We start from the raw sequence: 25,403 nt of genomic DNA, 5'->3' as shown, positions 1-25,403 counted from the left end.
CGGACGCGGACTCGCTCTCCCAGAGTGCCCCGCGGGCGGCCGGGCGCGGACTCGCTCTCCCAGAGTGCCCCGCGGGGGCCTGGCGTGGCCCGGCTTGGCCTGGGAGGCTGCTACCGCTAACTGTCCGAGATCCGACGCTCTGGCTTCTTCCCCGTTCTCGGGGTGGCGGCGCGATGGACAGCCCCGAGGTGACCTTCACGCTCGCCTACCTGGTCTTCGCCGTGTGCTTCGTGTTCACGCCCAACGAGTTCCACTCGGCCGGGCTCACGGTGCAGAACCTGCTGTCGGGCTGGCTGGGCAGCGAGGACGCCGCCTTCGTGTCCTACCACTTGCGCCGCACGGCCGCCACGCTGTTGTGCCACTCGCTGCTGCCGCTCGGTGAGCCCCCTGTGCGCGGGCGGGGCTTGCTGCGAGACCTCGGGGTGCCCAGTCGCCCCGCCCGGCCCGGCCCTGCAGCCGGTCAGTGCGGGTGGGGAAGGCGACCGGCACAGTCGGGTTCGAGTCCTGAACCGTCATGGTGGCTGGGGTTCAGGATCGCGCTACTGTGCCTGCCGTGGGGGAGGGCGCCTGGGCGAGGTGCCCTGGAAGATGAGTGTGGGGAGAGTCGGCGCGGATGGGCAGCTCGAAGTTGGGGGCCATGTAGATGCAGAGTTCTCTGCCAGGCCAGGACACTCAGGAGCTGTCCAGGGCAGTGCTGAGCAGTGACCCAGCTGCTAGTGGGGTCTCTGGGAGGCGGGGCTGTCAGTCGGTTAGAGGATGGATTTGGAGAGCGTTGGGGCACATTAGGGAACTAGGCAGGAGTTCTTTGGCACTGGGAGAAAGAGGTCTGGGAGGACAAACGGCAGTGCCACGTCTGCTGCTCTGTGGACACCGGTGGAGTTGGGTAATGGAGAGCTGGAGGCACCCAGACCTACCTCCAAGGGAAGGAGGGCTGAGGGGAGTCCGCTAGAGAGATGAAGATGGGACTGCTGTGGCAGTTGGTTTCTTGCCCTGATGACCCCGTGTCCTGTGAGGCAGATGAGGAAAGTGGAGCAGACTTTCTGACCATGTTGCTCCCTTGAAGGATGTGGGGTGGGTTTCTGAAGATCCTGTACTTGCACCCTCCTCATGGGCACTCCCTTTGCACCAAAGGAAAGCTGGGCACGCAAGTCTTTCATGGAGAACATACCTATAGCAGACAGCAGAGCTGGCCTTACAGCCTGTTGTCTCACCAACTCGTGTTGGCAACTTTCAAAAAGCTTCCAAGTTTCATAGATGTTAGTTATCTATTGCTACATAAGTTATCTTAACACATAGGGATTTGGCCAGAATAAACATTTACTGTTTTGTTTGTTTTTTGCAAATGGGAGCCTGCCTGTGTAGTCCCTTACCATCTACTTTGTTATTCATTCTGATGTTTCCATTGTGCGGATGTGGCAGTAGGGCCCTGGAGCTAGTTCCTTTGTCCTTGCAACATACTTCATTATTCTTTCTGTACTTGTTCACCTTTTTGTTTTGGTTCTAGGGATTGAACCCAGCAGTGCTTTACATTTAAGCTACATCTCCTCCTCTTTTTAAATTTTGAGACAGGATCTCACTAGAGTGTTTAGGGCCTGCCTTGCTAAGTTGCTGAGGATGGCCTGGAACTTGAGGCCCTCCTGCTTCAGTCTCCTGAACTACTGGGATTACATGCATGCACTGTTGTACCTGGTTTGTTTATATTTTTGCATAAATTGTCCCAGCTCTGGGATGGGTGTTGTCAGATCTGCCTTCTCAGGGTGGAATGGAAAGACCAAGATCTGACCCAGGTAGCTACCCCTAGGATCAGCCTTGTGACAAGGTCTTTGTGTATACTTTTGGTTTTCTAGTCTGTGTTTTTTTTTTTTTTCAATACTCTCATGTAAAACTAAAGAAGTAAATTGAAAACCTTCCCCCTAATGTGGTGTGGAGGTATAGGAATGGTGAAGCCCACCTGTCCTGGTAGCTGGCCAGGCCCAGAGCTAGTGTCAAGAGAGGATGTAGTCACTCCCCTCTGCCAGCCGAAGGGCAGCACTGTGACCTCCAGATGGCCACTGCAAGAGGAGGATGGCACCTGACAGCTCCAGCTTCCCTGAGGCACCTTCTCCTTTGCAGGCTACTATGTGGGCATGTGCTGTGCGGCTTCAGAAAAGCGACTCTACTCCCCCAGCCATGCCCCAGAGGCCTGGCAGCTCTTCCTCCTGCTGGCTGTGACCCTCCCTTCTGTTGCTAGCATCCTGATTTACTACTGGTCCCAGGACCAGTGGACCTGCCATCCATTGGCCCGCACCCTGGCCCTCTATGCCCTCCCACAGTCCGGCTGGCAGGCCGTGGCTGCCTCCATCAACACTGAGTTCCGGCGGATTGATAAGTTTGCTACTGGTGTGCCAGGTGCCCGTGTAATTGTGACAGACACATGGGTGATGAAGGTTACCACATACCGTGTGCACGTGGCCCAACAGCAGGATGTACACCTGACAGTGACAGAGTCTCGGCAGCATGAGCTCTCACCAGACTCAAACCTGCCTGTGCAGCTCCTCACCATCTGTGTGGTCAGTGCCAGTCCTTCTGTGCAACCCTTTGATATCCGGTAAGTGTGTGGTGGCTGCGGTCTGCTGCAGGGTGTGGCCTTCATTGCCCCTTGGGAGGCACTGGGTGTGGTGGTGAATGCTGCAGCACTCCTGGGGTCTGTGTGCTATGGGTCATCTGACCTTCCAGCATCACCCTCCTTCAGGGATCTTGCTGCTCTCAGCTTCCCCATGTGCTGCTCCTTCTGCTCTCTAAGTTTCTACAGTTTCTTGGAACACATTTAGGACAGCCCAGGACCATGATTTGGTGTCAACTTGGCTCCCAGCTTCTCCCCTCCTGGCTTTGGGGGTGAGTTTATAGGATCTGGCCTTAGGACCATCATTGTTGGCTGCTGTCCTGGGCACCCTTCAAGGCAGCTGGTTTCCCTGGACCCTGCCTGCCTCTGGGTCCTGGCTAGCGCCAGGTCAAGGCCCCTCAGGCAAAGGAACCCAACCCAGCAGGCTGCATCTCCTGCAGGCTGAACTCGACAGAATATGGCGAGCTATGTGAGAAGCTCCGGGCACCCATCCGCAGTGCCGCCAACGTAGTCATCCACCAGAGTCTGGGTGACCTATTCTTGGAGACATTTGCCTCCCTGGTGGAGGTCAACCCAGCCTACTCTGTGCCTAGCAGCCAGGTAAGTGCTAGCCTGAGGGGAGGGTTGGATGGACCTCACAGAACATGTCACCAGGCTCTTACAGCTCCCTGTGCAACCCCTGCAGGAGCTGGAAGCTTGCATTGGTTGCATGCAGACACGTGCCAGTGTGAAGCTGGTGAAGACATGCCAGGAGCCTGCCGTAGGCGAGTGCCAGCAGTGCTACTGCCGCCCCATGTGGTGTCTCACCTGCATGGGCAAGTGGTTTGCCAGCCGCCAGGACCCCCAGCGCCCTGACACCTGGCTGGCCAGCCGTGTGCCTTGCCCCACCTGCCGAGCTCGCTTCTGCATCCTGGATGTGTGTACTGTGCGCTGAGCTTCCCAGAGGATGTGGGTAGGGCCTTGGAGATCTGGAATGGACTCTGTGGCCCTGCCAGCCACTTGCCCCTGCCAGGGAGTGGCCATACCTCCCTGGCCTTGGCATTGGGCTCTATTCAAAGCACATGACCTGAAGCCACTCTGCCTTGAGCCTACTGTATGTTGAGGATATTTGTCTAAAAGAAATTTCATCAGAGATACTCTATCCACAGGGACTTCTGCACTTTGTCTTTCTGGCCACCTTCCTCCAGGTGAGGGCAGGTACTGAAACTGAGAGCATTCCAGGGCCTCCAGAACCTAGGACTGCCTTGATGACCTTCACCTGGCCACTTTGCCTTAACTTTACCAAGCACATCTATCCCTCAATTATGAGCCAGACTCATGTCCGTTCACCCAGGCCCATTCTCTGGCCCATGTCCTGGAGCTGGCTGCTGGCTCTGGTGTTGGGACACCTTCCCCAGCCATGGATACTGCTTGGAATACTTGAGGTGGAGCCCAACTGTGGAAGTGGAGATTTGGGGTGCCACTGTAGTGTGAAGGTCCAAGCTGGGGCATTTTGGTGGCTGCAGCCTGCTGAGAGGCTAGTCCTGGATGAGGAAGCAGGAGTAGCAAGCTGGGGTCAGTCCATGATGCCTCCACTCACTCCTGGGGGCCACCTAGCACCTGGAGGGTATTCACTGTGCCCTGGTGTATTTGGCTCCCATGGTCCACAGAAGACTGAGGCATCAGACTTGGCCCCAGGACAGCAGGGAGGATGTTGAGCCACAGGGACATCCAGAAGTCAAGCCCACCAGGGACAAAGGATAGGGCCAGTCATTGACTCTGAGTCTGCCTGGTTCTGAAGAGGTACTCCCAATGGTCAAAGTTCTGATGGGCATGCTGCCCTACTGATGATTTGATGGTTCAGGTTGGAGGGGAAGAAGTCACCCCCCACCAGCTCTGACACAGTGGTTGCTGGAGGGAGGCCCTCACATCTGTGCCCTACACCTTGCTGTTTCAAGCAGGCATGAAGGATCCAGCTAGCCCTACTTATCCAAGGCTGAGCCTAACCCCAGGAGGTTTTCCAGCAGAGCAAGCTGTTTTGGGGAATGGGGATTGGTGGCAAGGCCAAGAGCCAGTCACAGAATTTCAAGGGCTGCCTAGGAAAGGCCAGCAATTTGGGGGTTGTTTTTACCAAAAAAGGAAGTTTGTTTTATACAGATAAATGTAGCTAAATGATACTGTACTTAATAAAATATTAGTTTGAAGTGCTGTGCTTTATTTTACTTTTGATATTAAAGCCAACTTTTGCTAGGTGCTAAGGCCCATGCCTGTAATCCTAGTGACCAGGGAGGCTGAGGCAGGAGGATCACAAATTTTTAGGCCAGCCTCAGCAATTTATCAAGGCCCTATCTCAAAATGAAAAAAAGTAAAGGGCTGGGGATGTAACTCGGTGGTAAAGTGCTCCTAGGTTCAAGCATCATTGCTGGAAAAGAAAGCACCAAGCTTTTGTCACAGTTGGGGTGATGGCTGGAGAATATTAGGAAAGCTCTCGCACACTGATCGTTGTGCAGTGTTCAAGACAAGAAGGAATGAACGTGTTCCTGGTGTAGGAACTCAAGGGTGGACAGAGTGAGACCCATCTGCCTTAGCCTGCGGATGACCTTTTTGAGTTGGAAAGGGAGGGCCCGGCATCAGTCTCCATGGCTGCCCCTGGGCAGCAGATGCCAAAGCCCAGCCCTCCGGGTGTGGGAAAAGGACTTTGGAGCTGGGCACAGCCTCTTTGGCCTCTGCTTCCGCTGCTGCTTAGGCGGAATGCGCGAGGACAGCACGAGGTCTGGTGCACTTACCCTCCTTCGGCCCCTAGCCAGGTACAGGGTGGACCGGTTCCTGAAACCTACCACTATTATGCCCGGGGGCGCTAGAACTGGGGCCCAAAGCCTCGGTGAAGCAAGCAGGCCGGCGGTGCCATCGCTGCTGCCTGCATCTAGGGTTGCTAAGCCACTGAGCTACATCCCCAATCCTTGTTTATTTTGCGACAAGATTTCGCTAAATTGATGTTTGACTTTGAACTTGGGGTCTTCCCTGCCTCAGCCTCCCAAGTCGCTAGGATTACAGGAGTGCGCCACCACGCCAAGCAACGCCAAAGTTTATAATGGCTTAAAACCAAAGACTAGAAACCCAAAACCCAAGGCGGCCGTAGGATCTGCGGACCAAAGCCAGGCCGTACTTTCCGGGTTCCCGCCAGCGCGGAGACGCGCCCCCTGCCCGGACCAAGCCAATCAAAAGCCCGCTCCTTTGGTCGGGACCAATCATTGGAGCGCCCGCTCTGGCGGACCAATAGAAAGGCAAGTCGCACCGTCTATTCCGTGTGGCCACCGCGCGCGCGTCGAATCTCCCGCCAAGACCCTTCCGCCCGCGAAGGCGCGACCAATCAGCGCCCGAGCAGCCGCGGAGACGGCCGTCTGGAAGCCAGAGGGGGGTATTCTGTTCCTCCGCCTCTTCTCAGCTAAGCCAGTGGCGTTGGCTCGCATTCTTGGGCGGTAGCCTCCGGCGGCGAGGTCCCACGTCTCCGCCCGGCCCTGGGGCCTGGGCCCAAGCCTTGTCCTCCCGCAAGGAACACGTAGCGGAGCGGGGATCCCCCGCCGGCGCGGACCTGGTGGTGTCTTCCGACCCCGCGCGCGCGGGAGCGCCGAGGGCGGGGCAGCGCGCACAAAAGGGCGGTTGGGGGCGGGGCGCGCGCAGAGCCTGTTCGCGCCGGCGCCGATCACGCTGACGCCGTCCCTGCCGCCATGGCTTGTCGGCCGCGAAGCCCGCCTGCCTACGGGAGCCGCCGCGACCGCGGCGCTAGGTGAGTGGGCCTGTGATGGGGTCTCGGGCCTGGCCGTGTGCGGCGCGGCGGGTCCCGGGGCCTGGCCGTGTGCGGCGCGGCGCGTCCCGGGGCCTGGCTGGGTGTAGGCTGGGTCCCCGCCGCTGACCGCGATCTCTGTCTCCGTAGCCCATCGTCCCCTAAGAGATGGAGCCTCGGGCGGAAGCGCAGAGCGGACGGGAGGCGCAGGAAGCCCGAGGACGCGGAGGAGGGCCAGCACCCGGCTGATGACCGCAGACCCGCGAGGTGGGCCTCGCAGAGTGCATGCGACGTGTTGCGGGGGCTGGTCTGTGTGCCCCGTTAGGCGGCGTCAGGTTAGGCAGGCGGGCGCTGGGTCCCTTGTCTCTGCTCCAGGCCCGGGAAGCATCCTCTCCGACAGGTTGCTGCAGAACCGGTTTCAGCCCGAGTTGATCACTTCGTGAACCTCTGGTAAACCCTGAGACGGTGCTGGGAGCTACTTGAGGATATTTCTTTAAAAATGATCTAATAACAAGCTGACAAACTATGTCAGTTGTGTTTTACTTTGAGCAGATTTTGCTAAGGTATGTTACACCGGAGTAATAGAGATGTTACGTAAAAGCCAGGATGAAAACCAAAAGTTAAGCTCCAGCTCCAGGTAGCTCATCTTTTCCACGCTGGTGCACCCCGGAGTCTTGCCATTTTATGGCCTGTTTGGTGTCTGCTTGGCCCAGCATTTTCTAGGTTAGGCACTTCTGGGAAGGTCAAGATGTGCACCAAGCAATGTCGCTTGGGACTTGGACAGCAAGTGGAACAAGATAGTCCAGAGGGACCAGGAGTACCCGAGGAGAATGAGCTGGTGATGGGCTGCTCAGGGAGAACTTCTTGAGGGACTCTGGTGACTGGATGAAATGGGAAGTGATCCCTGTACCACATTTTATTCCTAGGCTTTCAGGTGGGCTTGAGTGGCCTGAGAGCTGACTAGAGGACAAGGACAAGGCTGCTACTGAGCTGTATGAAAGGACATGGTGATTAGGCCAGATGGGGGTAGCAAGGTGGTGGGGAACACTTGTTTAGTGTGGGCCCTTGAAGGCAGGACCTGGAGGATTTGTTGATGGTTTGGGGGCTAGAGGAAAGAGGAGTCAGGGTGACTTGAGCCTTCAGGCCTGAGTACCTGTGTTGACTCCGGAGTCTTTTGCCCAGGATGAGCAGATCTCCTGTGGGGAGGGACTCAGGGATTAGGCTAGAGGAGGCACAGTGTGAGTCACCAGTACGTATAGATAATGTTTAAAGACTTGGAAGAGGGGTATGAGCAGGAGCCCTAACTAGTTCTAGGCTAGGTAGAAACGGGAGGCAACAAAGCCTTACTGAGATCAAGCTCTAAACCTTTCCCAGTTAAATCCTTACAATGTCTAGAATGCCTGATATCTGGACTCAAACCCTCAAGCAGATAGGTCAGCTGCACAGCCTCATTCCACCAACGTAAAAGGAATACTTCTGTCCTGGGCTTTTGCACTTGCTGTGTGTGCACTAGCTGTATCTCCATGCTAGTCATGTTGGGGTAGGCAAGAAGTGGTCCCTTTGGGAAGAGGTTAGTTCAGTGTATAAAATAGGCTTTGTTGTTTTCAGATGGGGTAAATTGGGCATCCAATCTGCCTTGTCAAAAATGTTCTTTAGAGGCTGGGATTGTAGCTCAGTGGTAGAGCGCTTGCCTAGCACGGGCAGGACCTGGGTTCAATCTTCAGCACCACATAAAAATAAAGGCATTGTGTTGTGTCTGTCTATACCTTAAAAAATAAGTAAACTTTTTAAATGCATCACAAAAGGTTCCAAAATATGAGAGGTGGCATAAGATCGCTTGTGCATACTCTTTAAGCTATCCTTGTGGGGGATCTGGAGACCCAGACCTGGACCTCTTGCTATACCACTTGAGGGCTTTGCAGCCTATGGACAAGCCTCCCTATGCTTTACTCTGTATTTACAATACAGCTATTGAACCAGATTAAATTGTACTTTATTACTTGTTTTGATTTCAGGCTTTCCTGACCATTTTTAAAATTTAACTTAAGGTTCTCAGGGGTGACTATGAGGGAAGAAAGTTACATAAATAAATTATTGTTGCAGTTATGTTTTCCAAAACATGCCATTTGATTTGTGACTATAACACCTGAGGTTGTTTATTTGTTGAAATTAGTGTCTAGTCTAGCTTTGATACACCAACAGTAGTCAATAGAAAGTTGGAGAGGAAAAATAAAAGATATAAATTTATATCTAATATAAATAACAGACATGATGAAGGTTCTGGCTGCCAGTTTTGGCATGAAGCCTTGATAGAATTGAGCTCTTGGGTTAGGTTTGACTCAACTGTAAGTGTGCACTTTATTGCCCTAGTGCAGCAAAGGCGCCAGACAGTACACTTTACATCCACAAGATAGTTGTGTGTATAATGGGTTTTGAGTCATGTGTGCCTGAAAGAAAAAAAGTAGCCACTCCACTTGATTCTTATGTGTGCCAGACACTACATAGCAGTAAGCATGTTATCTGAAATCTTTTATAAAACCATTACGTAATGGTTTCTTGTTTTGTAGCTTTAAGAACAAACTTCAGGAGGTGCCCTTCTCAGTACTCCTAGTGCCTTGTTGATTTTTCCTCTTCCCCCAGTCGACATGCCTCATTGTTTAGCCAGTGTTGGCTTAAGGTGGGTGGGCAGAAATCATCTAATGGAGCCCAGAAAGGCTTTAAGAGAATCTCCCAAACTCAGTGAACTAGTCAGTTACAGAGTAGAGATGCTTTCACATCTGATTCATTCTGCCAGATGGCCTGAGTGTTTCCTGACAGTGTGAAAGGGAACTGGAAGTGCTCCTGAGGTCAGATGGCCTTTCTGTTTTGTTGCAGTTTCACCACTCCTGAAGGCCCCAAGCCCCGTTCTCGGTGTTCAGACTGGGCCAATGCCGTTGAAGAAGATGAAATGAGGACCAGAGTTAACAAAGAAATTGCAAGGTACACATTTTGGACCACATTAAAATGTTTTTGTGGCTTTTGAATCTTACACTCATTTCAAGGTGTGCCTTAGAGCAGTGGTTCTCAAAATTTGGTTCCCAGGGTGAGGCTGTGGCTCATGGTAGAGCATTTGCCTGGCATGTGTGAGGCCCTGGGTTTGATTCTCAGAACCATATATAAATAAATAAAGTTCTATCAACAACTTTATCAGCATCTCCCGGGAGCCTACTTTCCAGGGCCTTAGTGGCGACCCTTCCAAGCTGTGGGTGGTGTGACGAGGCAAGTGCTCCACCACTGAGTTGCACACTCAGCCCAGCTCCACAGCCACTGACTATATCACCACTGTGTGCCACTCAGGTGAGGAGTTGTTCTCGATGGTGGCCTGGCTTGGTCTTCATGCAAGATGGTCCCCTTCCTTGCCTCATTGCATCCAGATGATAAATTCCTGGGTCACATCGTGGGCGTTTCTAGTCCCTCTTCTCCTTTTGCCCCTCACCATCCAACCCCAGCCCGGCTGGCTGAGTTGGTGTGGTTTGTTGCAGTATGTTGGATCAAGCAGGGGACAAGTAGGTGGGAGCAGATCTGTTAGCTGCCTCTGATGAGGATGCGTCTTGGGATTGGCTGCCTGTCCTCATCTGGCTGATGACGCTGTCGAGGGTTTTCCTTTTGGCCTAGAGACTCTTTGTGTGATGTAGGGTGGTGTGCCTGAGAGCGTTAGGACAGTTTTTTTAGACCTGGTTGTTCTAAACTATGATCTTGGCAGATAACCTTTGTTTTATAAGATGGTGTAACTGAGGTTAGTTTTGCATTTAAAAACAACAACAATATGCTGACTTCCAGGGAGAAGGCTGCATTCCTGGTGGCTGTCAACTCTAGAAGCATTGCTAGTTTTTAGACCTTTAAAGAAAGTCTTTTTTTCCTCCCTCTCAGATATAAAAGAAAACTCCTCATAAATGACTTTGGAAGAGAACGGAAATCATCATCAGGAAGGTACATGCTGTGTAAACATTTCTTTGTAATTGAATTGCAGATTGTCCTGATAGCACTTATTGATTAGCCGGTTCCTTACTGATTTGAAATAGTTTCTGTTGTGTACTAAATCCCCAAATGTACAAAGGTTCTGGGCTGTTCTGGGATTAATATAGTTTGGAACCCAGAGGATGATGATGTTCTAGCACTTTCTTGGCATAGCTTACATGGTGATTTTTTTATGCCAGGCTTGTTCTTAATCTTCCATGTTTTCAGTTCTGATTCAAAAGAGTCAGCGTCTACAGTGCCAGCTGATGTGGAGACTGACGAAAGTGTCCTGATGCGAAGACAGAAGCAGATCAACTATGGAAAGAACACTATTGCCTACGATCGCTATATTAAAGAAGTCCCCAGGTAGTCTTGTCTCCTTGGCACTTCCTAAATCAGCCCCACCATGCCTTGCTGAGAATTGTCTGTCATTGACTCACAGGAGCTTGTGTGCAAATCAAGGAGAATAGATTGGTATCTGAAAAGCACCCAAAATAAATAATGTCAGGTGGTATGCTCATGAGTCCTAGTAGTCTTGCAAATACAGTTATTAAAACGTACAGTGGGGATGGGACTTTGCCAAGGATCCTGAAGATGTAACCGCCACTCAACCCTGCTTTGTCTCAGGCAGCATGTCCTTGCCTCTCTCTCCAGGCAGACACAAATGGATACAGGAAAGGCTTTTGAATTTTCATGAAGTATTTGGTAACATTAAGATTAACATTTACTTTTCTGGAATAGATTGCAAATAAGTAGTGCTTTTTTTATATGGCTGGCTCATTTTGTAGACTCACCTGATCTGTATTTTGTCAGAGCTGATCTCAGAGCCTGGCTAACGTAGTTATTGAGAAATGTGAGAGGCTTGTGTTGAGGTGACCTTACTCCCCTGCAGACACCTTCGACAACCTGGCATTCACCCCAAGACCCCCAACAAATTTAAGAAGTATAGTCGGCGATCATGGGACCAGCAGATCAAGCTCTGGAAGGTGGCTCTGCACTTCTGGGATCCTCCAGCTGAAGAAGGCTGTGATTTGCAAGAAATGTATGTCTTTGTTGTATTCTAGTTCCGTTTCTCTGGCACAGTGACTGATGACAGGTGTTCCTAGAAGTTCTCAGAACAGAGTGATTCGCTCTCAGGGCTTGGCTTGGTGTCCCCTAGTCATGGGACTGTGGGGAGAATTTCAGGGAGGATTTTGCCTACTGGGTTGGATTTACCTTCTGGAGTTGGAAGAGAGTGTTCAGTAAATCTAGGACTCTGGTGGTTTTTTTCTATTCCCTTAAAAGATGAACATCCTTAGAGTTATTTGAGTCAGGCTGGCGATATAGCTCAGCAATTGAGCACTGGCCTAACATACATGGCCCTGAGTTCAATCTACAGTAATAACAACAACAAAAAAATTATTTATGAAGAGTTTTTTAAAAATATTTTTATTAGTTATTGTTGAACCTTTATATATATGTGGTGCAGAGAATCAAACCCAGTGCCTTACACATGCTAAGCAAGCACTCTACCACTGAGCCCCAGCCCCAGCCCATGCAGAGGTCTTATTTTAATTAAGGAAAGTTTTTATCTTCACAAGTTGTGTTTTGTTGTTGCTGTGTAGGTACTAGGTTTTGAACCCAGGAGCACTCGACCACCAAGCCACATCCTGAGTCCCAGCTCCCTTTTTTCTTTTTAAATTTCAAGGCAAGGTTTCCCAGGTAGCTAGGATTACAGGCATGTGCCAACGCCCCCGTCCTGTCCTGACTCTCAAAGCCTTGTTGGATTTCATTTCACAGACACCCTGTGGACCTTGGGGAAATGGAAACTGAATCCACAGAGAGCAGCTCTGAGTCCCAGACGAGCTCACAGGATAACTTTGTAAGTACTTGGATGTTTCAGATCATAAGATTGAATTCTGAGAGAGTGCCCTAAAGTTAGGCTTTTGATGAGTCCCACCGTTTACATTTATAGTAAAAGGCCTTTGCCCTCTGAATCCAGCATCTGTGTGAGCATTGTCACAAGTGTTGTAAGTGGTGTCTGGCTTGTGCTGGGGAACTATTGGCATAAAAATCAATGCTGAACGTTGCTAGATGAGGGATTGCTTTGTCTCTGGGTTTTTTTTTTTGTTGTTGTTGTTTTTGTTTTTTTAATGGTACCAAGTGTTGAGGGCCTACAAGTGCCTCGTGGCGGCTCGGTTATTTTGTGCCCAGCCAGATTGCGGCAACCAAGGATTGAACTCGGGCACTTAACCACTGAGCCACATCCCCAGCCCTATTGTATTTTATTTAGAGACAGGGTCTCCCTGAGTTGCTTAGTGCCTCACCATTGCTGAGGCTGGCTTTGAACTCATGATCCTCCTGCCTCAGCCTCCCAAGCCGCTGGGATTATAGGCATGCACCACTGTGTCTGGCCGCTACTTAGGTATTTAAAGTTAGGTTTTCTAGGGGGAAACCCTTTAAAGATAGTATACAGGTTGCCTCATCTCCAGTTCTGTGGATAATGAAGTGGAATTTTTTTTTTTTTGTGTGTGTGTGTGTGTGTGTGTGTGGTTCTGAGTTTCAAACCCAGTATCTTACACATGCTAGGCGAGTGCTCTACCTCTGAGCCACAACCCCAGCCCTGGGTTTTTTTCAGACTTTCCTGCATAAGTACAATGTACAATGAAAAGATTTCTTTATTATTCTTATAAAGGAGACTACCCAATGTTTTCAAATGGAAATATTCAAGAGTTTTTTTTTAATAGTTCTTTTTTTTTTTTAAAGATAGGGAGAGAGAGAATTTTTTTAATATTTATTTTTCAGTTTTCGGCAGACACAACATCTTTGTTAGTGTGTGGTGCTGAGGATCGAACCCAGGGCCGCACACATGCCAGGCGAGCGCGCTACCGCTTGAGCCACATCCCCAGCCCATATTCAGTCTTTAGTTTAAAAAAAAAAAATAGGTGAAAGGTTTAAATATACATACTTGAGCAATTGGTGCTTTTGGGTTCCTGTACCATATATGAACAAATAAACCAAGGTCCAGCGTTGCCTTTTACTGTCTGCCTTCCTATGTCGCCCGTTTGTATACCACACAGTCTACTTGTGATTAGTAGGCGACACAGATGTTCAGTAGAGGAATAGCAAAATGTTTGCTTAAGGCGTATAGCTTGTTAGACTTTGTCCACTTGCAAAATCCTAAAAATATTTTAAGATTTCTTTTGGCTTATAATTTCACAGGTATCGATCCATGTTAACCTGTCTTTGTTGCTTTGGGCCTAAGGAAAGGCAGAACATGGTGGAAAGACTTGGTAGAGGAAAACTGCTTAGCTTATGCCACCAGGAAAGCAGGAAGTAGGGGGATGGGAAGAGGAAGGGCCCTGGAACCAGATACATCCTTCCAGGGGCATGTCCCCACGCATCTATTTCCTCCCACTCCTTTTAATTTTTAAGATAGGATCTCACTAAGTTGCCGAGGCTGACCTTGAACTTGAAATCCTCCCATTTTGGCCTTCCAGGTTGCTGGGATTAAGGCTTGTGCCACCATGCCCAGCTTTCCCTTTTCAGTTAAATTTTTGAAGAAAAAAATTAATTGAAAGGTCATACCCTCACAGGTCAGTTAGGTGATGTCTTATATCACAGCAGCTCCTGTTAGGTGAGGCAGCCATGGCTCAGAGGTGTGAGGTGTTCCTTGGGGCAGGGGTGGGTGGATAGTTAGTGGGCAAGAATTTGAGACTTCCAACTAAAATAAGGTTTATTGTTGTGCATTGGAATCGCTCAGCAAGCCTGCCTCTTTGAGGGACAGATGTGACCTGTGCTTGTGTCTTTTAGGATGCGTATTCTGGCACACCCACCAAGGTCAGACACGTGGACTGCCAAGTGGAAGACGAATTTGATTTGGAAGCTTGCTTAACTGAGCCCTTGAAAGACTTCTCTGCTATGAGTTGACTGCCACCTGGTGGCCACTGGGAGAAGCAGGTGCCATCTCTGGCCGCGTAGAGGTCGGCCAAACATGTAGGCCTGTGATGTGCACTGGTAGCTGGGTGGTGTCTGTCAGTAGTTCATGGTCTTAGGATGAGTTGTTGTTCTTGCCTTACTTTCTTAGAAACATTAATTTTGTGTATAGTGAATGTTTTGCATGTTTTAACTTGTAAATGGTGCTGAATCCAAGGAATATTGATTGCAAAGCAGTCTTGAGCAAACTTGGGTGCATGGTGTTTCCACTCTCAAGTTGGAAAGGCCAGTGCAAGTGAACTTGTTTCCCACAGCCTCCTTAGACTTTTAGTTGCCGCTTGTCAGGTGGGCTGGTTGTAAACTTTACCATGTGTTCTTAGGACCAATATAGGGTGGTTTTCTTTGCAGGTACTTGACAAAGTATATTCAGTGTGAGACATATGATGATTTTGTGGAAATGTGTTTTCTGGCCTTTTATCAATAAGTCCAAGTAGTTTTTTCCCTCCCATACAGAGCTCTGAACAAAGATGTTAAATTAATGGGTTTTATGTAAGTTAAAGTCTCTGATTGGGTACTTGTAAATAGCACTAGGTAGGTCTTAACTGATGAGACAGTTAAGGCAACAGAGTGACTTAGGATGTTTTTTACAATCAGTTAATTGACAGTGTAAAATTACTGTAAATGATAATGTGTACAGATATTCAATTGTAAACTTGTTAAACTGTTGTGTTTTCATTGCTTTTGTATGGAATGATGTTGCAAAAATAAAAAGGAAAAAACTCTTTTAACGGATCTATGACGTTGCTGGATGGGCTCACTGCCTTGATGAACTTTGTGTAGGGGATCAGAGTGAGCCTCTTGGCATCCCTGAGGTTCTGCTGAGGTGCACAGGGAGAGCAGCCCAGGTTCTGAGAGAACTGAGCCCAGTGCCAATGAGAGTGCTGGCCCAAGTCCCTGCCTGCCCCACTGGTGAGGGGCCTTGATAGTCCTGGCTTTGGCATGGGAGCCTGCCCTGATGGGGAGGAAGCTACAAAGGCTGCATTCAGGGTCAGGTTAGGGGATAAAAATATGGGGGTGGTGATGCTTGTGAGGATGCATTTGAGTAACTTGACACCCCTTGGGGAGCAGCAAGTGTGGAGCCCTGAGGTGGGAGCAACGTGTAGACTGCAGTAAAATTCCAAATGGAGAGGATGGGAGGGCAGACTGCCATCTCAGGTGGTGGAATCAGAGACACCAACTTCCACCTGCTCCTGATACAGGCTCTCCAGGCTGCTTGCTGACCACTTCCTGGCTTCTGCTGCCCATGTGAGAACGTGGGCATTGATAAGCTAAAGGACTGTTGAACACACAGTGTGGGCTTCCACCTCTCCTGATGGCAAAGAAGGTAAAGTTAAGTAAGTGGCTTCCAAGCAAACATCAGGTGCAGAGAGCAGCCAGAGGTGGCTGTGCTGACGCTAAGGGCAGGGCTGCTGACTGCTTGAGGGTCTCAGACACTGGGGCTGCTGAGCTCATGAGCTAGTCCTGCAGAAGCCTAGGACCCAGAGGCTTCATCTGGAAGGGGGATCGATGTAGCCTTGAATGCCAATAAGAGGACTGGAAGGGACAGGCAGTGGGAAATGGGAAAAGACCTTTGGACCCTCTAGATCCTCTGGCAGGAAGCCGCCTGAGAAAACCCCAGCTGTATTCACAAATATCCCTTGATGGAAAGAAGGTGCTTCTGACAGTGGGCCCAGGATCCAGAGGGCAGAGCCAGGAGCCTGGAGGATTGCCCTGTGCCCAGCCTAGCCGGGAGATTGCTTGTGTGCCCTGCTGGCTGGATTGTGCAATTGCCATGGACTGGGGACCCCAGAGCATATGTCCCCCTCTGTGTTGTGTGTGTGGTGGGGCAGGAAGAGGTACTCATCCTGGGGTGCTGTACTTAGAAGCACATCCAGGAGCCTCGCCACACTGAGCAGCTTCCAATACTATGCCCTGCACTGGGCTATTGCTGTGATCAAGTGGAACTCTGAGGCCTCAGTGGGGTTGGTGTGTATATCCTCCATTTTGGAGGAATTTAGTTGATTTGTGACTGGGGTGGGCTGTGGTGGTCTCAGCCCAGGGCAAGGCAGATGAGGTGATGAGGAGGCCAGAGTGGGGGAGGGAGGCTCAGGCTTTGTTGAGGGGTTGGGCAGCTGGGAGCCCCAGCTCCTAGCTTTTGCTGCACATTTAAATTCTTGGAAGGCTGTTGAGCACCCAAGGAAATCAATCTTGAGCCTCAGCCCTTGCTTTACTGTGTGAACATAATCTAGTATTTTCTGTATGAGTGTTACAAATAACCAACAGGCGAAGATCAAGTTGTCTTTATTCTTGACTCTTGTACATCGAACCAAGGAGTGTCGGAATTAAATTAAGTGAGTTCAGCATGATTAATTCTTCACATCCCAGGCTGATTGCTATCTCATCCCATTCACCAGTCATCTTCCCGTCTCTGTGTGTAGACGGGGTCAGCTTATCAGGGCTGTCATCCCATGTCCCCTGACTTGCTTTCTCCTTATGTATTGTGCAGCTGTTCATTTCTGGCTGCTGTCAGGATCCTGTCTCAGCAATTCTGCCACCAGGTTGCTGACTCCTCCCTCCCTTTGGTAGGAAGATGTCCATCAAGTCTCCCAGGTGAGTCACTTGTCTGAGTTAGCCACGGGGGGGGGGGGGGGGGGGGGCCTTCTGAACCCTGGTGGACAGCTCTTCCAATGAGCTGATGGGTTTTAGGATCTTTGGTTCTCCAGCACGGGCAATTTGGAAGGTCTGCTGGGCTGGGTGCATCAAGTGCTGTGCAGACTGGTACTTGGCCTGTTGGCTTTGAACCTGGCTTGGCAAATAAACATGATTTTATGTTTAATAAGAGTTTGAAGCTGAGTGCACACACATAATCTCAGTGGCTCTGGAGGCTGAGGCAGGAGGATTGCAAGCCAACCTCAGCAACTTAACTTGGTGAGGCTCTAAGCAACTCAGCAAGACCATCTCTAAATAAAATATAAAAAAGGACTGGGGATGTACTCAGTGGTTAAGTGCCCCTGGGTTTTATCCCTGGTTCCAAAAAAATAAAAATAGGTAAATAAAATTATAGCTCAGTGATAGAGCAGCCCTGGGTTCAATCCCTAGTAAAGTCAAGTCCCACTCAGGGACTAAGGAGCAGGGTCCTGTGCCTACAGGCAGTGTGAGTGCCCAAAGGAACCCCAGAAGACAGAAGTAGACTGCCCAGCCATTAGAAGGACTGCAGCCTCGGTAGAGCAACAGGCAGCAGAGGGCAACTCAAGGAGACAACAGGATGGAGGTGGTTGCTAGAAGTGAATGAGCAGGGGAATGAACAGAAAGACAGGGCTGTGGGTGTGGCTGAGGGGTGGAGCACCTGCCCAGCAAGTGCAAGGCCCTGGGTTCCCCTGCTGGGGGTGGGGTGGGGGGGTGGGAAAGAGAGAAAAGCAGGGTGGAGGGGGGGGGGAAGAGGCATGCACTAGAAAGAGTTGCCCAGTGGCAGGCCATGGGATGTCCACACAGATGGTTCTGAGGAAACCACTCAAGTGGCCCTGCAGCTGCCAACTGAGCCCAGCAAGGCCGCAGGCGCTAGAGCAATGGCTCTGCACACCAGCAAGAGCCTGTGCATGTGGAAACAAGTTGACTTTTGCAGTGCTTTCCAGGCCGGAGTCCTGGGCCACATCCCACAAAGCACCTGTGGGATCCGATGCTTGTGGCTGCACAGCGCCTGGGCTGGGTGCCACTCAGCGCACAGCGCCTGCCTGTGCCACAGCCAACCTGCACAGCCCCTCAAGGGCATGGGCTGTGCTCCAGACTGCGCCAGGCTGCTGGGGGTGCAGTGGGACCCTAGGAGGTAAGCCAAGTAGGGAGGGCCCAGTGGTCAGAGGGGTGTCCTTCTCACTCCTGTGGGTGGACATGGCTAAGTGTGTCCCCTAGGGTGGCACTGTGGGAAGGCCATGGGCCCTCAGTAGGTGGGGCCAGGTGGGAGGTCCTTTTCTGGGGACATGCCCTCGGCCTCCCGAGTGGCTGGGATTACAGGTGGGTGCCACTGTGCCTGACTCTGGCTTCTTTTTCTTTTTTATTTTTGTGAAAAAGGAAAAAGATGGGTTTATTGCTTTGTTGGCAAAAGTTTCTGGTTGGGTGCTCACACTGGGCTCTTTCCACTTGGGTTGGCGGCTCGTTTTGTGTTGGATGGTGCTGGCTTTGCTCACCCCCACAAGATCCAGCGTGGGCTGTGGCCTTTCTGTGTATCCTCAGAAGCAGGGAGTGGGCTGGTTGGGGCACTGATGGATCTCCTGGACAGGTGCTGTACTGGTGTTCCCCACAAGGTGGGCAGAGCACCTGCGGGGATGCTAGGAGGCTCTGCCAGCTGTTCACTGTCAGTAGCTCTGTGCTACCCTCAACAGTATCCTCACCCACCAGCCTGTGTCAGGGCTTCCAAGAGAGATCGCCCTGGCCCCTCCCTCTGGAGAGAGGGACTGTGAAGGCTTCAGGTCTGAGATGTGCCAGGTCTGCCACAGGCTGTAGGCCTGGGGAGGTATCGCCCGCATCCATGGGCAATAGAATCGAGATCACCCTGCGTGGTTTGGGCTGTCAGCAAAAAGACCACACAGACACGGAAGTAATTTCTTCACAAAGCCTGGCGGAAGGCGGGTGGTGGTGGTGGACAGCTCTGCGACCTCCGGGGTCCTCTTCCACGCTGGAAGGCAAGAGAGCAAGTGCACCCGGAATCACTTTATTTATAGGGAAAAGACAAAGGATTTTCAATAGAATATTCTACACCAAATAAAGCAGGGGGTAAGCTTTCAGGGTGCTGTCCAGTCCCACTGGGTAACGCTCAAGCCCAGGGCTGAAGCAAATTCTTTGTCGAGCCAAGGTGAAGGCCACTTGCTTCGAAAAAGCTTGTGGTGTGCAATGCCAGGCCAACACCCCCTTTAATCAAGGCTGAGAGGAGTGCTTAGCTCATGGGCAGGGCGGCCTCCCACAGGGAACGGGCTGGTGTTACCCTGGAGTCTGAAAGCCACGTGTCATGGGGGATATCAGCCCCCCTGACCTTTATAAAAGTCCTTCAACTGATTGGGCAAGGCCCATCTGCATTGTGCTTTCAGCAGTCTACTGTGATTAATGCTGATCTCATGTGAAACACATCTTCACAGCAACACCCAGACATGCCGACTGAACGTGTTCTGAGGTCAGATGGACGTGGAATGAATCCTCATGGCACTTGTGATGCTTCTGGTCTGAACCGGCCATTGCTATTGTACTACTGTCATGGTGTTCCCTGTGTGGTGACTTGTTAGCTGCTGTCCTAAGGAGGGCTTCTCTTCTTGCTTGTTTGTCAACTTGGCTTAGATTCCTGGATTTTTAATTTTCTTTTTTTTTTTGGTACTGAGGATTGAACCCAGGGGTGCTTAACCACTGAGCCACATCCCCAGCTTTTTTTTTTTTTAATATTTTGAGACAGAGTCTCACTGAGTTGCTAAGTGCCTTGCTAAGTTTCTGGGGCTGGTTTTGAGCTCGAAATCCTTGTGCCTCAGCCTCCAAAGCTGCTGGGATTATACGTGTGTGCCACTGTGCCTGGCAGATTCCTGGATTTTTATTTCATTCAGTGGACCATGAGTAGTTATTTATTATCGTTTTTTTCTTCTTTTTTTTATTTTTGGTACTGGGGATTGAACCTAGGGGCGCATTACCATTGAGCCACATCCACAGCCCTTTTTATTTTTTGTTTTGAGACAGGGTCTCACTAAGCTCTTAGGGTCTAAGTTGCTGAGATTGGCCTTGACTTGGTGATCCTCCCGCCTCTACCTCCTGAGCTGCTGGGATTACAAGCGCATGTGTGCCATGGCGTCCAACTTGTTTTCCCCTTTTCCTTTTTTTTTTTTTTTGGTACTGGGAATTGAACTTAGGGGTATTTAACCACTGAACCACATCCCCAGCCTTTTTTTATGTTCTATTTAGAGACAACCTATCAGGTTCTCTCTTGTCTTGTGGGAACTCTGCCTCTTCTCACTTGAATAAATCCTACCCTATGCTAAAACAAAACAAAACAAAACAAAAAACAAAGGAATAAAAAGGGCTGAGGATGTAGCTCAGTGGTAAAGGGATCCTGGGTTCTATCTCCAGTATCACCAAAAAAAAAAAGAAACGCTTCCTTCCTACTTGCACTTAGATAAGGATATTCTCCCAGGTTTTCCCGAGGTCTTGCTTTGATTCCTCTGGGGCTGGTTTTGTATAAGGCAAGAGGTGGTAATGTGAATTCACTACCTGGAGAGAGCCAGGGCTGCAGTGCTGACTTGGCAGGCCTGGACTGGGTTCAATCCCAGCACCACACCAAAACAAAAACAAACATGGAAGGGAATCAGTGGCACTGTGGACCAGCCCCAGCCCACACCTGCCCTGGCCAGCAGGGCCCCTTCTGCAGGTCAGTGACCCCAGAGAAGCAGCTTGTTTCTGGATTCTGTCCTGCTTGCTTTTGGCCATTTGTTCTTTCTACTGATTGCTGGCATCAGCTTGGCAAGCAACACTGAAAGCTTTGTGTTTACAGGTTATTTGGAGAGAAAACCCGCCATCTCTGCGTTCTCTCTGTCACTGTGACAAAACATCCACTAAGCTAAGTCAGCATAAGGAGAGGTTCTTCCTGGCCCATGATTTTGTGGCCCTGTAGCTTTGGGCCTGTAGCATGTCGTGGTGGAAGCATGGGGGTCGCAATGTCCTCTTCAAAGGCATGCCCCCAGTGTCCTACTTCCTCCAACTGGGCCCTACTCCTAAAGGTTCCACCACGGGCTCCTAGTCGTGCCCCAAGCTGGGGACCAAGCCTTCAGTACGCAGGTCTTTGGGGGAGGTTAAGATCCAGACCACAGTTATCCACAAATACAGCTCAGCTGCCTCCTTCAGACCCTTCAACAGAAGTGTCTTATTTAAAACCTCATCTCACTCACCCGGACCTGAGGTTGAAAATGGCACTTTCTAAAAGATGCCGCTTTGTGTCCCGATTGTTGTTTCCTGGTCTTGTCCCGCACCCTGGCTGTCTATTACAAACCCTGATCTGTTTTTTTGGTGTTTGAATATGGAAAATCGTTCTGACTGTAAAACAGGCGTTGACTTCTTCCTTTCCAGCCCTTCTAACTTCTTTCCTTAACACTGAAAAGAGTGGACGTGGCGGGCGCCCGGCGGACCCCGCGCTCTGGACCCGGCCGGGCTGAGAGGCTGCAGGAGGAGCCCAGCACCCAGAGTGCGGCGCGGCTTCCCCCGGGCGCAGGCGGAACCGGCCCCTCCGTGTCGCCTGCGCCGCGTCCTCCTCGGCACCGCACGCGTGCCTATCGACAGCGCAGATCCCGAGAGGGCGAGTGGCTTCCCCAGAACCACAGGTCAAAGCCAGGCCCGGGAGGCCTCAGCTGGGATCCGTCGGCCACGCCTCGCGCAGGCCAGGCGCGGCCCTGCAGGCCCCGCGCCCTCGCCCACCGCCGAAGGTCGCCGCCGCCTGCCTTCGCCAGCTGCATCAGCTCAGTACGACGCGACCCAGTGAGCGCAGGCGCACAGGGCGGGCCGCGGCCGGGGGCGGGGCCGGGGCGTGACCAATGCCGGCGCGCCCCGCGCTCTCGGGGGCGGGGGCGGGGCGGGCGCGGTTGCCCCGCCCACGCGGCGCCGGCTCTGGCGTCGCCCCGCCCGTCAGTGCGGCCAAGAGGACGGAGCGGCGGCGGCGCGCGGCAGGCGGCGGGTGACGGCTCCGGCGGCGGCGGCGGCGGCCAATGAGGACGGCCGGAGGGGGCGGGGCGTCGCCGCGGTTTTGTTCCGCCAAGGCTGGGGCGCGTCGAGCCCATGTGAGGAGCGCGGCCTGCGCGGCCGGCGCCCGCCGCCCCACCTCGGCCCCTGCCCGCCGCCCGCCGCGCAGGTACCGAGCCGGCCGCCCGCCCGCGCCGTGCTCCGCCGCTGACAGCTCCGGCCCCGTGCCCTCGCCGCCGCTCACCGGGACCCGCGTGCACCCGGCACTCTACCGCTGTGCGCCCGGGACCCCCTTCCATTAGCCCAGGCCCCCGCGCGCCTGGGACCTTTGTGCGCCCTCGGAGCCCCGCGCGCCCCGGGGTCCCCAGCACCCCAAAACTCCTCGTGCACCCGGCGGCCTCCTTCCACCGGCGCAGGCCCCCGCGCTCTCGGACCCTTCCCCCGCCGGCTTTCGCTCCTCTCGCCTTGGGACCCTGTGCACCCTCGGATCCCCGCGCTCCCCGGGGTCCCCAGTACTTTAAAACTCCCCGGCACCCGGCGACCCCTTCCGACCAGTCTAGGCGCGACCCGGGACCCCCGGATCCCTCCTGCCGCCCCAGGCACCCATGCACACTGCAAGAGGCGCGCTCCACTTGTTGAATCAACTTTGCTGTCGCCTTGCAGAGCTGGGTGGGCCACTGCCTTTTCTGGGGCCCATGTGTTTGTCGGTCCCATAACCCAGGAGAAGGAGGGCATTTGAGGAGATAACGCAGCACATTAAGGAATCCCCAAAGGTGGACCCAGACGAGGTGGGGACCATCCCCAGCGACCTGCACAAGGTGACTCAGGTGGAATCCGGAGCCGCTTTTCCTGTGTAGGCTGCGGTCCCAGTAAGTGGCTTTAGGACTTCTCTGAGTGGAGAAGGGAGCACTAGGTGAGATGGCGTCTCCTGACTGACTCTGCAGCATGCATTTATTTCATTTTGCCTGATCTGATTACAGTCACAAATCTGAGGTTTCATCTCTCCATCTGTGTGACATTGACTCTTCTCTGTACTGGGGATTGAACCCAGGGTGCTTCACCACTGAGGGGTACCCCAGACCTTTTTATTGTTTATTTTGAGACAGGGTATCACTCAGTTGCTGAGGCTGGCCTCAAACTTATGATCCTCCTGCCTCAGCCTCAGGCTTGTGCTCAGTTGACTCTTTTTTTTTTGTAGATGGACACAATACTCTTATTTTGTTGTTTGTTCATTTTACATGGTGTTGAAGATAAACCCAGTGCCTCACACTTACCATCATTGTATGGCCACAACCCCAGCCAGCCCCTCAATTGACTCTTGACTTTTGTATTTCATAACAGGGTACCTCTTTGAATCTAAGCTTCCCTTGTAACTTTATGTTAATTTTTTTCCCTCTGTTTTCTATTTTTTTCCCCCGTGGTTCTGGGGACGAAACCCAAGTCATTTCACTTGCAACAAGTGCTCCACATATTTATTTATTTAACTCAAACTAGATTCATGGCTTAATTGAATTTATAATGAGCTCTCAGCTCTGAGAAAGTCTTTAGCTGGGGCTGTTTTGACTTCAGGACCTGCTGCTGTTGCACACCATTCAGGAGCATTGCTGGTGCGATTGCTGTGCTGTCCTTTCACAGTCACCTTGTCCCCAAGGAAAATCAGTCCAAGAGGGAAAGTCTGGCCTCTTGCTCTGAAGGTAGAAGGCCAGGGAACAGTTTTGTTTTGATTTGAAACTATTACTTCAAATTCCAAATGGAAATTGTTCAGAAATAGTGGCTTTTCCTGATATTGGGTTAGCCAGTCCAGGAGTTCTTGGTGGTAATTCTTTCAGACAGTTCTCCTCCCCTAGCTCTGGAGCCTTGTCCCTCTCCCGATTCCTCGGTGTATGCTGGGCACAGGAGATCTCCATCGCTTTCCATTGCTTGATCGATGGTTCCTCTCCCTGTCCTGTGAACTTGCAGCTTGTATCTGGGGTTTCTAGCACAGTTGTGGTTCCACTCTGAGGACCAGATGCCATGGTGGGGGGCTGTATGTGGAGCAGTGGTGGGTGCCTGCTTTGCATGCGCAAGGCCCAGGTTTCATTTGCACACTGCAAAAAAAACAAAAAAAACCCCAGAAACTTCCTTTGTAACCGTTCTGCCACTTTTGTATGAATCCTAATTTTTTGACTTACGTTAGATTTAGGGGCCACAGTGAGAGCAGTTTTTGTTGCTGCTCAAAGTATGTGAGATGAAATGCTAAGGCAGTCATTGTTTTAAAGTAGATGCACCAGTAGCTTTCTGGTTGTGGAGATGCTTGCTCATATCACTGTGTGCATAGGGAACAGTAGTATGAGGACGTTCCTTTTTGAGAAAATATGATTTAACTGGTAGAGAGAAGAACCAGGAAAACCCTTGGGTACTTTTCACTGGTGTACTAGAAATCCTGAAAACATTTTTTTTATTTTAAAGCAAATTAAGGGGGTGCTGGGGCTGTGGCTCAGCAGTAGTGCACTTTCCTGGCATGTGTGAGGCACTGGGTTCGATTCTCAGTACTGCATATAAATAAGTAAAATACAGGTCTGTCAGCAACTAAAAATATATATATTAAAAGGCAAATTAAAAATTTTTATGTAAACCTTTTTAGCATTTTCTGCAATGATATTTACCAAAGGAAAATTGGATAAAAATTTTCTAAGCATTTGCTGTAAGCATAGGTCATAGTTTAAACCTCGTCTTTGGCACTTGGGTGCTTTCAAACATTAGTTAATTTGATTCCTTGAGGTCTCATGGGTTGTCCTTTTTTGGGTCCTAGGAGTTGAACCCAGGGCACTTACCTACGGAGCCACATCCTCAGCCCTTTTTATTTTTTATTTTGGGTCAGGGTCTTGGGAAGTTGCTGTGGCTGGCTTTGAAATAGGATCCTCCTGCCTTTACCTTCACGCCACTGGGATTCCAGGTGTGTGCTAGGCAAGCTCTTCTTAATTTCAGTTCTAGGAAACTTAGGGTCAGAAAGGAGAAGTCATTGCTCAAGGAGCCCAGGGGGTACCGGCCAGCTGGGGCCACCTGCTCTCCCACCCATCTGTCTAGCTAGAGCTTGCCTTGTGCCCCTTTGTCAGAGTGAAGTGCCTGGGAGCTATTTCCTTCTGTGTGACGTACAGTGTGTGGGGACCAGCAGAGAGGAGGACTCCATTCAAGTGTCTTGTTGTGTCTCAAAGGTAGCACTTCAAGCTTGGTTTCTCTACATTTAAAAAAATATGCTTTATTTCTCAGAGCAGCAGCTTTAGGTTCACAGCAAAATTGAATCAGAGGGCAAGGGAGTTCCCATCTACCCCTTCTCCTATCCTACACAGCCAGCATCCCACCAGAGTGGCATATTGGTTCCACTTGAAGCTACTGTAGTACATCGTCAGCCGA

The 25,403-nt window shown here is 51.3% G+C and overlaps 3 protein-coding genes across 35 annotated transcripts in view; all 3 read left to right on the top strand.

The window, feature by feature from the left end:
• Nucleotides 1-35: 35 nt before the first annotated feature.
• Tmem129 (transmembrane protein 129, E3 ubiquitin ligase) lies at nt 36-4,785 on the top strand. The gene is made up of 4 exons (XM_005319037.5): nt 36-378; nt 2,113-2,587; nt 3,043-3,202; nt 3,288-4,785. Exons 1-4 carry the CDS (start codon nt 174-176, stop codon nt 3,534-3,536), a joined length of 1,089 nt encoding a protein of 362 aa, XP_005319094.1. The 5' UTR covers nt 36-173; the 3' UTR covers nt 3,537-4,785.
• Nucleotides 4,786-6,207: 1,422 nt separating this feature from the next.
• Nucleotides 6,208-15,068, top strand: Slbp (stem-loop histone mRNA binding protein). Its single transcript, XM_005319039.5, has 8 exons — nt 6,208-6,368; nt 6,516-6,632; nt 9,240-9,344; nt 10,275-10,334; nt 10,590-10,727; nt 11,254-11,403; nt 12,141-12,222; nt 14,154-15,068. The coding sequence occupies exons 1-8, from the start codon at nt 6,310-6,312 to the stop codon at nt 14,268-14,270; spliced, it is 828 nt and encodes a 275-aa protein (XP_005319096.1). The 5' UTR covers nt 6,208-6,309; the 3' UTR covers nt 14,271-15,068.
• Nucleotides 15,069-22,041: 6,973 nt separating this feature from the next.
• The window catches only part of Fam53a (family with sequence similarity 53 member A), a 31,660-nt gene continuing 28,298 nt past the window's right edge, over nt 22,042-25,403 (top strand). For 16 of the 33 annotated variants that reach the window (XM_078020829.1, XM_078020828.1, XM_078020813.1 and 13 more), the window contains exon 1: nt 22,070-22,179. The gene's annotated coding sequence lies outside the window, so the exon portion shown is untranslated. Of the gene's footprint in view, nt 22,180-22,207; nt 22,924-25,403 lie in introns of those variants that run through there. The other 17 variants (XM_078020825.1, XM_078020830.1, XM_078020824.1 and 14 more) reach the window with 4 other exon arrangements.

Source organism: Ictidomys tridecemlineatus, chromosome 9 (genome assembly GCF_052094955.1).
Source record: "Ictidomys tridecemlineatus isolate mIctTri1 chromosome 9, mIctTri1.hap1, whole genome shotgun sequence".
Classification (NCBI taxonomy): Eukaryota; Metazoa; Chordata; class Mammalia; order Rodentia; family Sciuridae; genus Ictidomys; species Ictidomys tridecemlineatus.
Note: the sequence above shows the minus strand (reverse complement) of the source record. Positions and strands in the feature narration are given on the sequence as shown.

Coding starts and splice junctions, on each gene's coding strand:
- Slbp (XM_005319039.5), top strand. CDS start 6,310: ATGGCTTGTCGGCCGCGAAGCCCGCCTGCCTACGGGAGCCGCCGCGAC. Junction 6,369..6,515: donor CGCCGCGACCGCGGCGCTAG/GTGAGTGGGCCT, acceptor CTGTCTCCGTAG/CCCATCGTCCCCTAAGAGAT. Junction 11,404..12,140: donor GGCTGTGATTTGCAAGAAAT/GTATGTCTTTGT, acceptor TTCATTTCACAG/ACACCCTGTGGACCTTGGGG.
- Tmem129 (XM_005319037.5), top strand. CDS start 174: ATGGACAGCCCCGAGGTGACCTTCACGCTCGCCTACCTGGTCTTCGCC. Junction 379..2,112: donor CCACTCGCTGCTGCCGCTCG/GTGAGCCCCCTG, acceptor TCTCCTTTGCAG/GCTACTATGTGGGCATGTGC. Junction 2,588..3,042: donor GTGCAACCCTTTGATATCCG/GTAAGTGTGTGG, acceptor CATCTCCTGCAG/GCTGAACTCGACAGAATATG.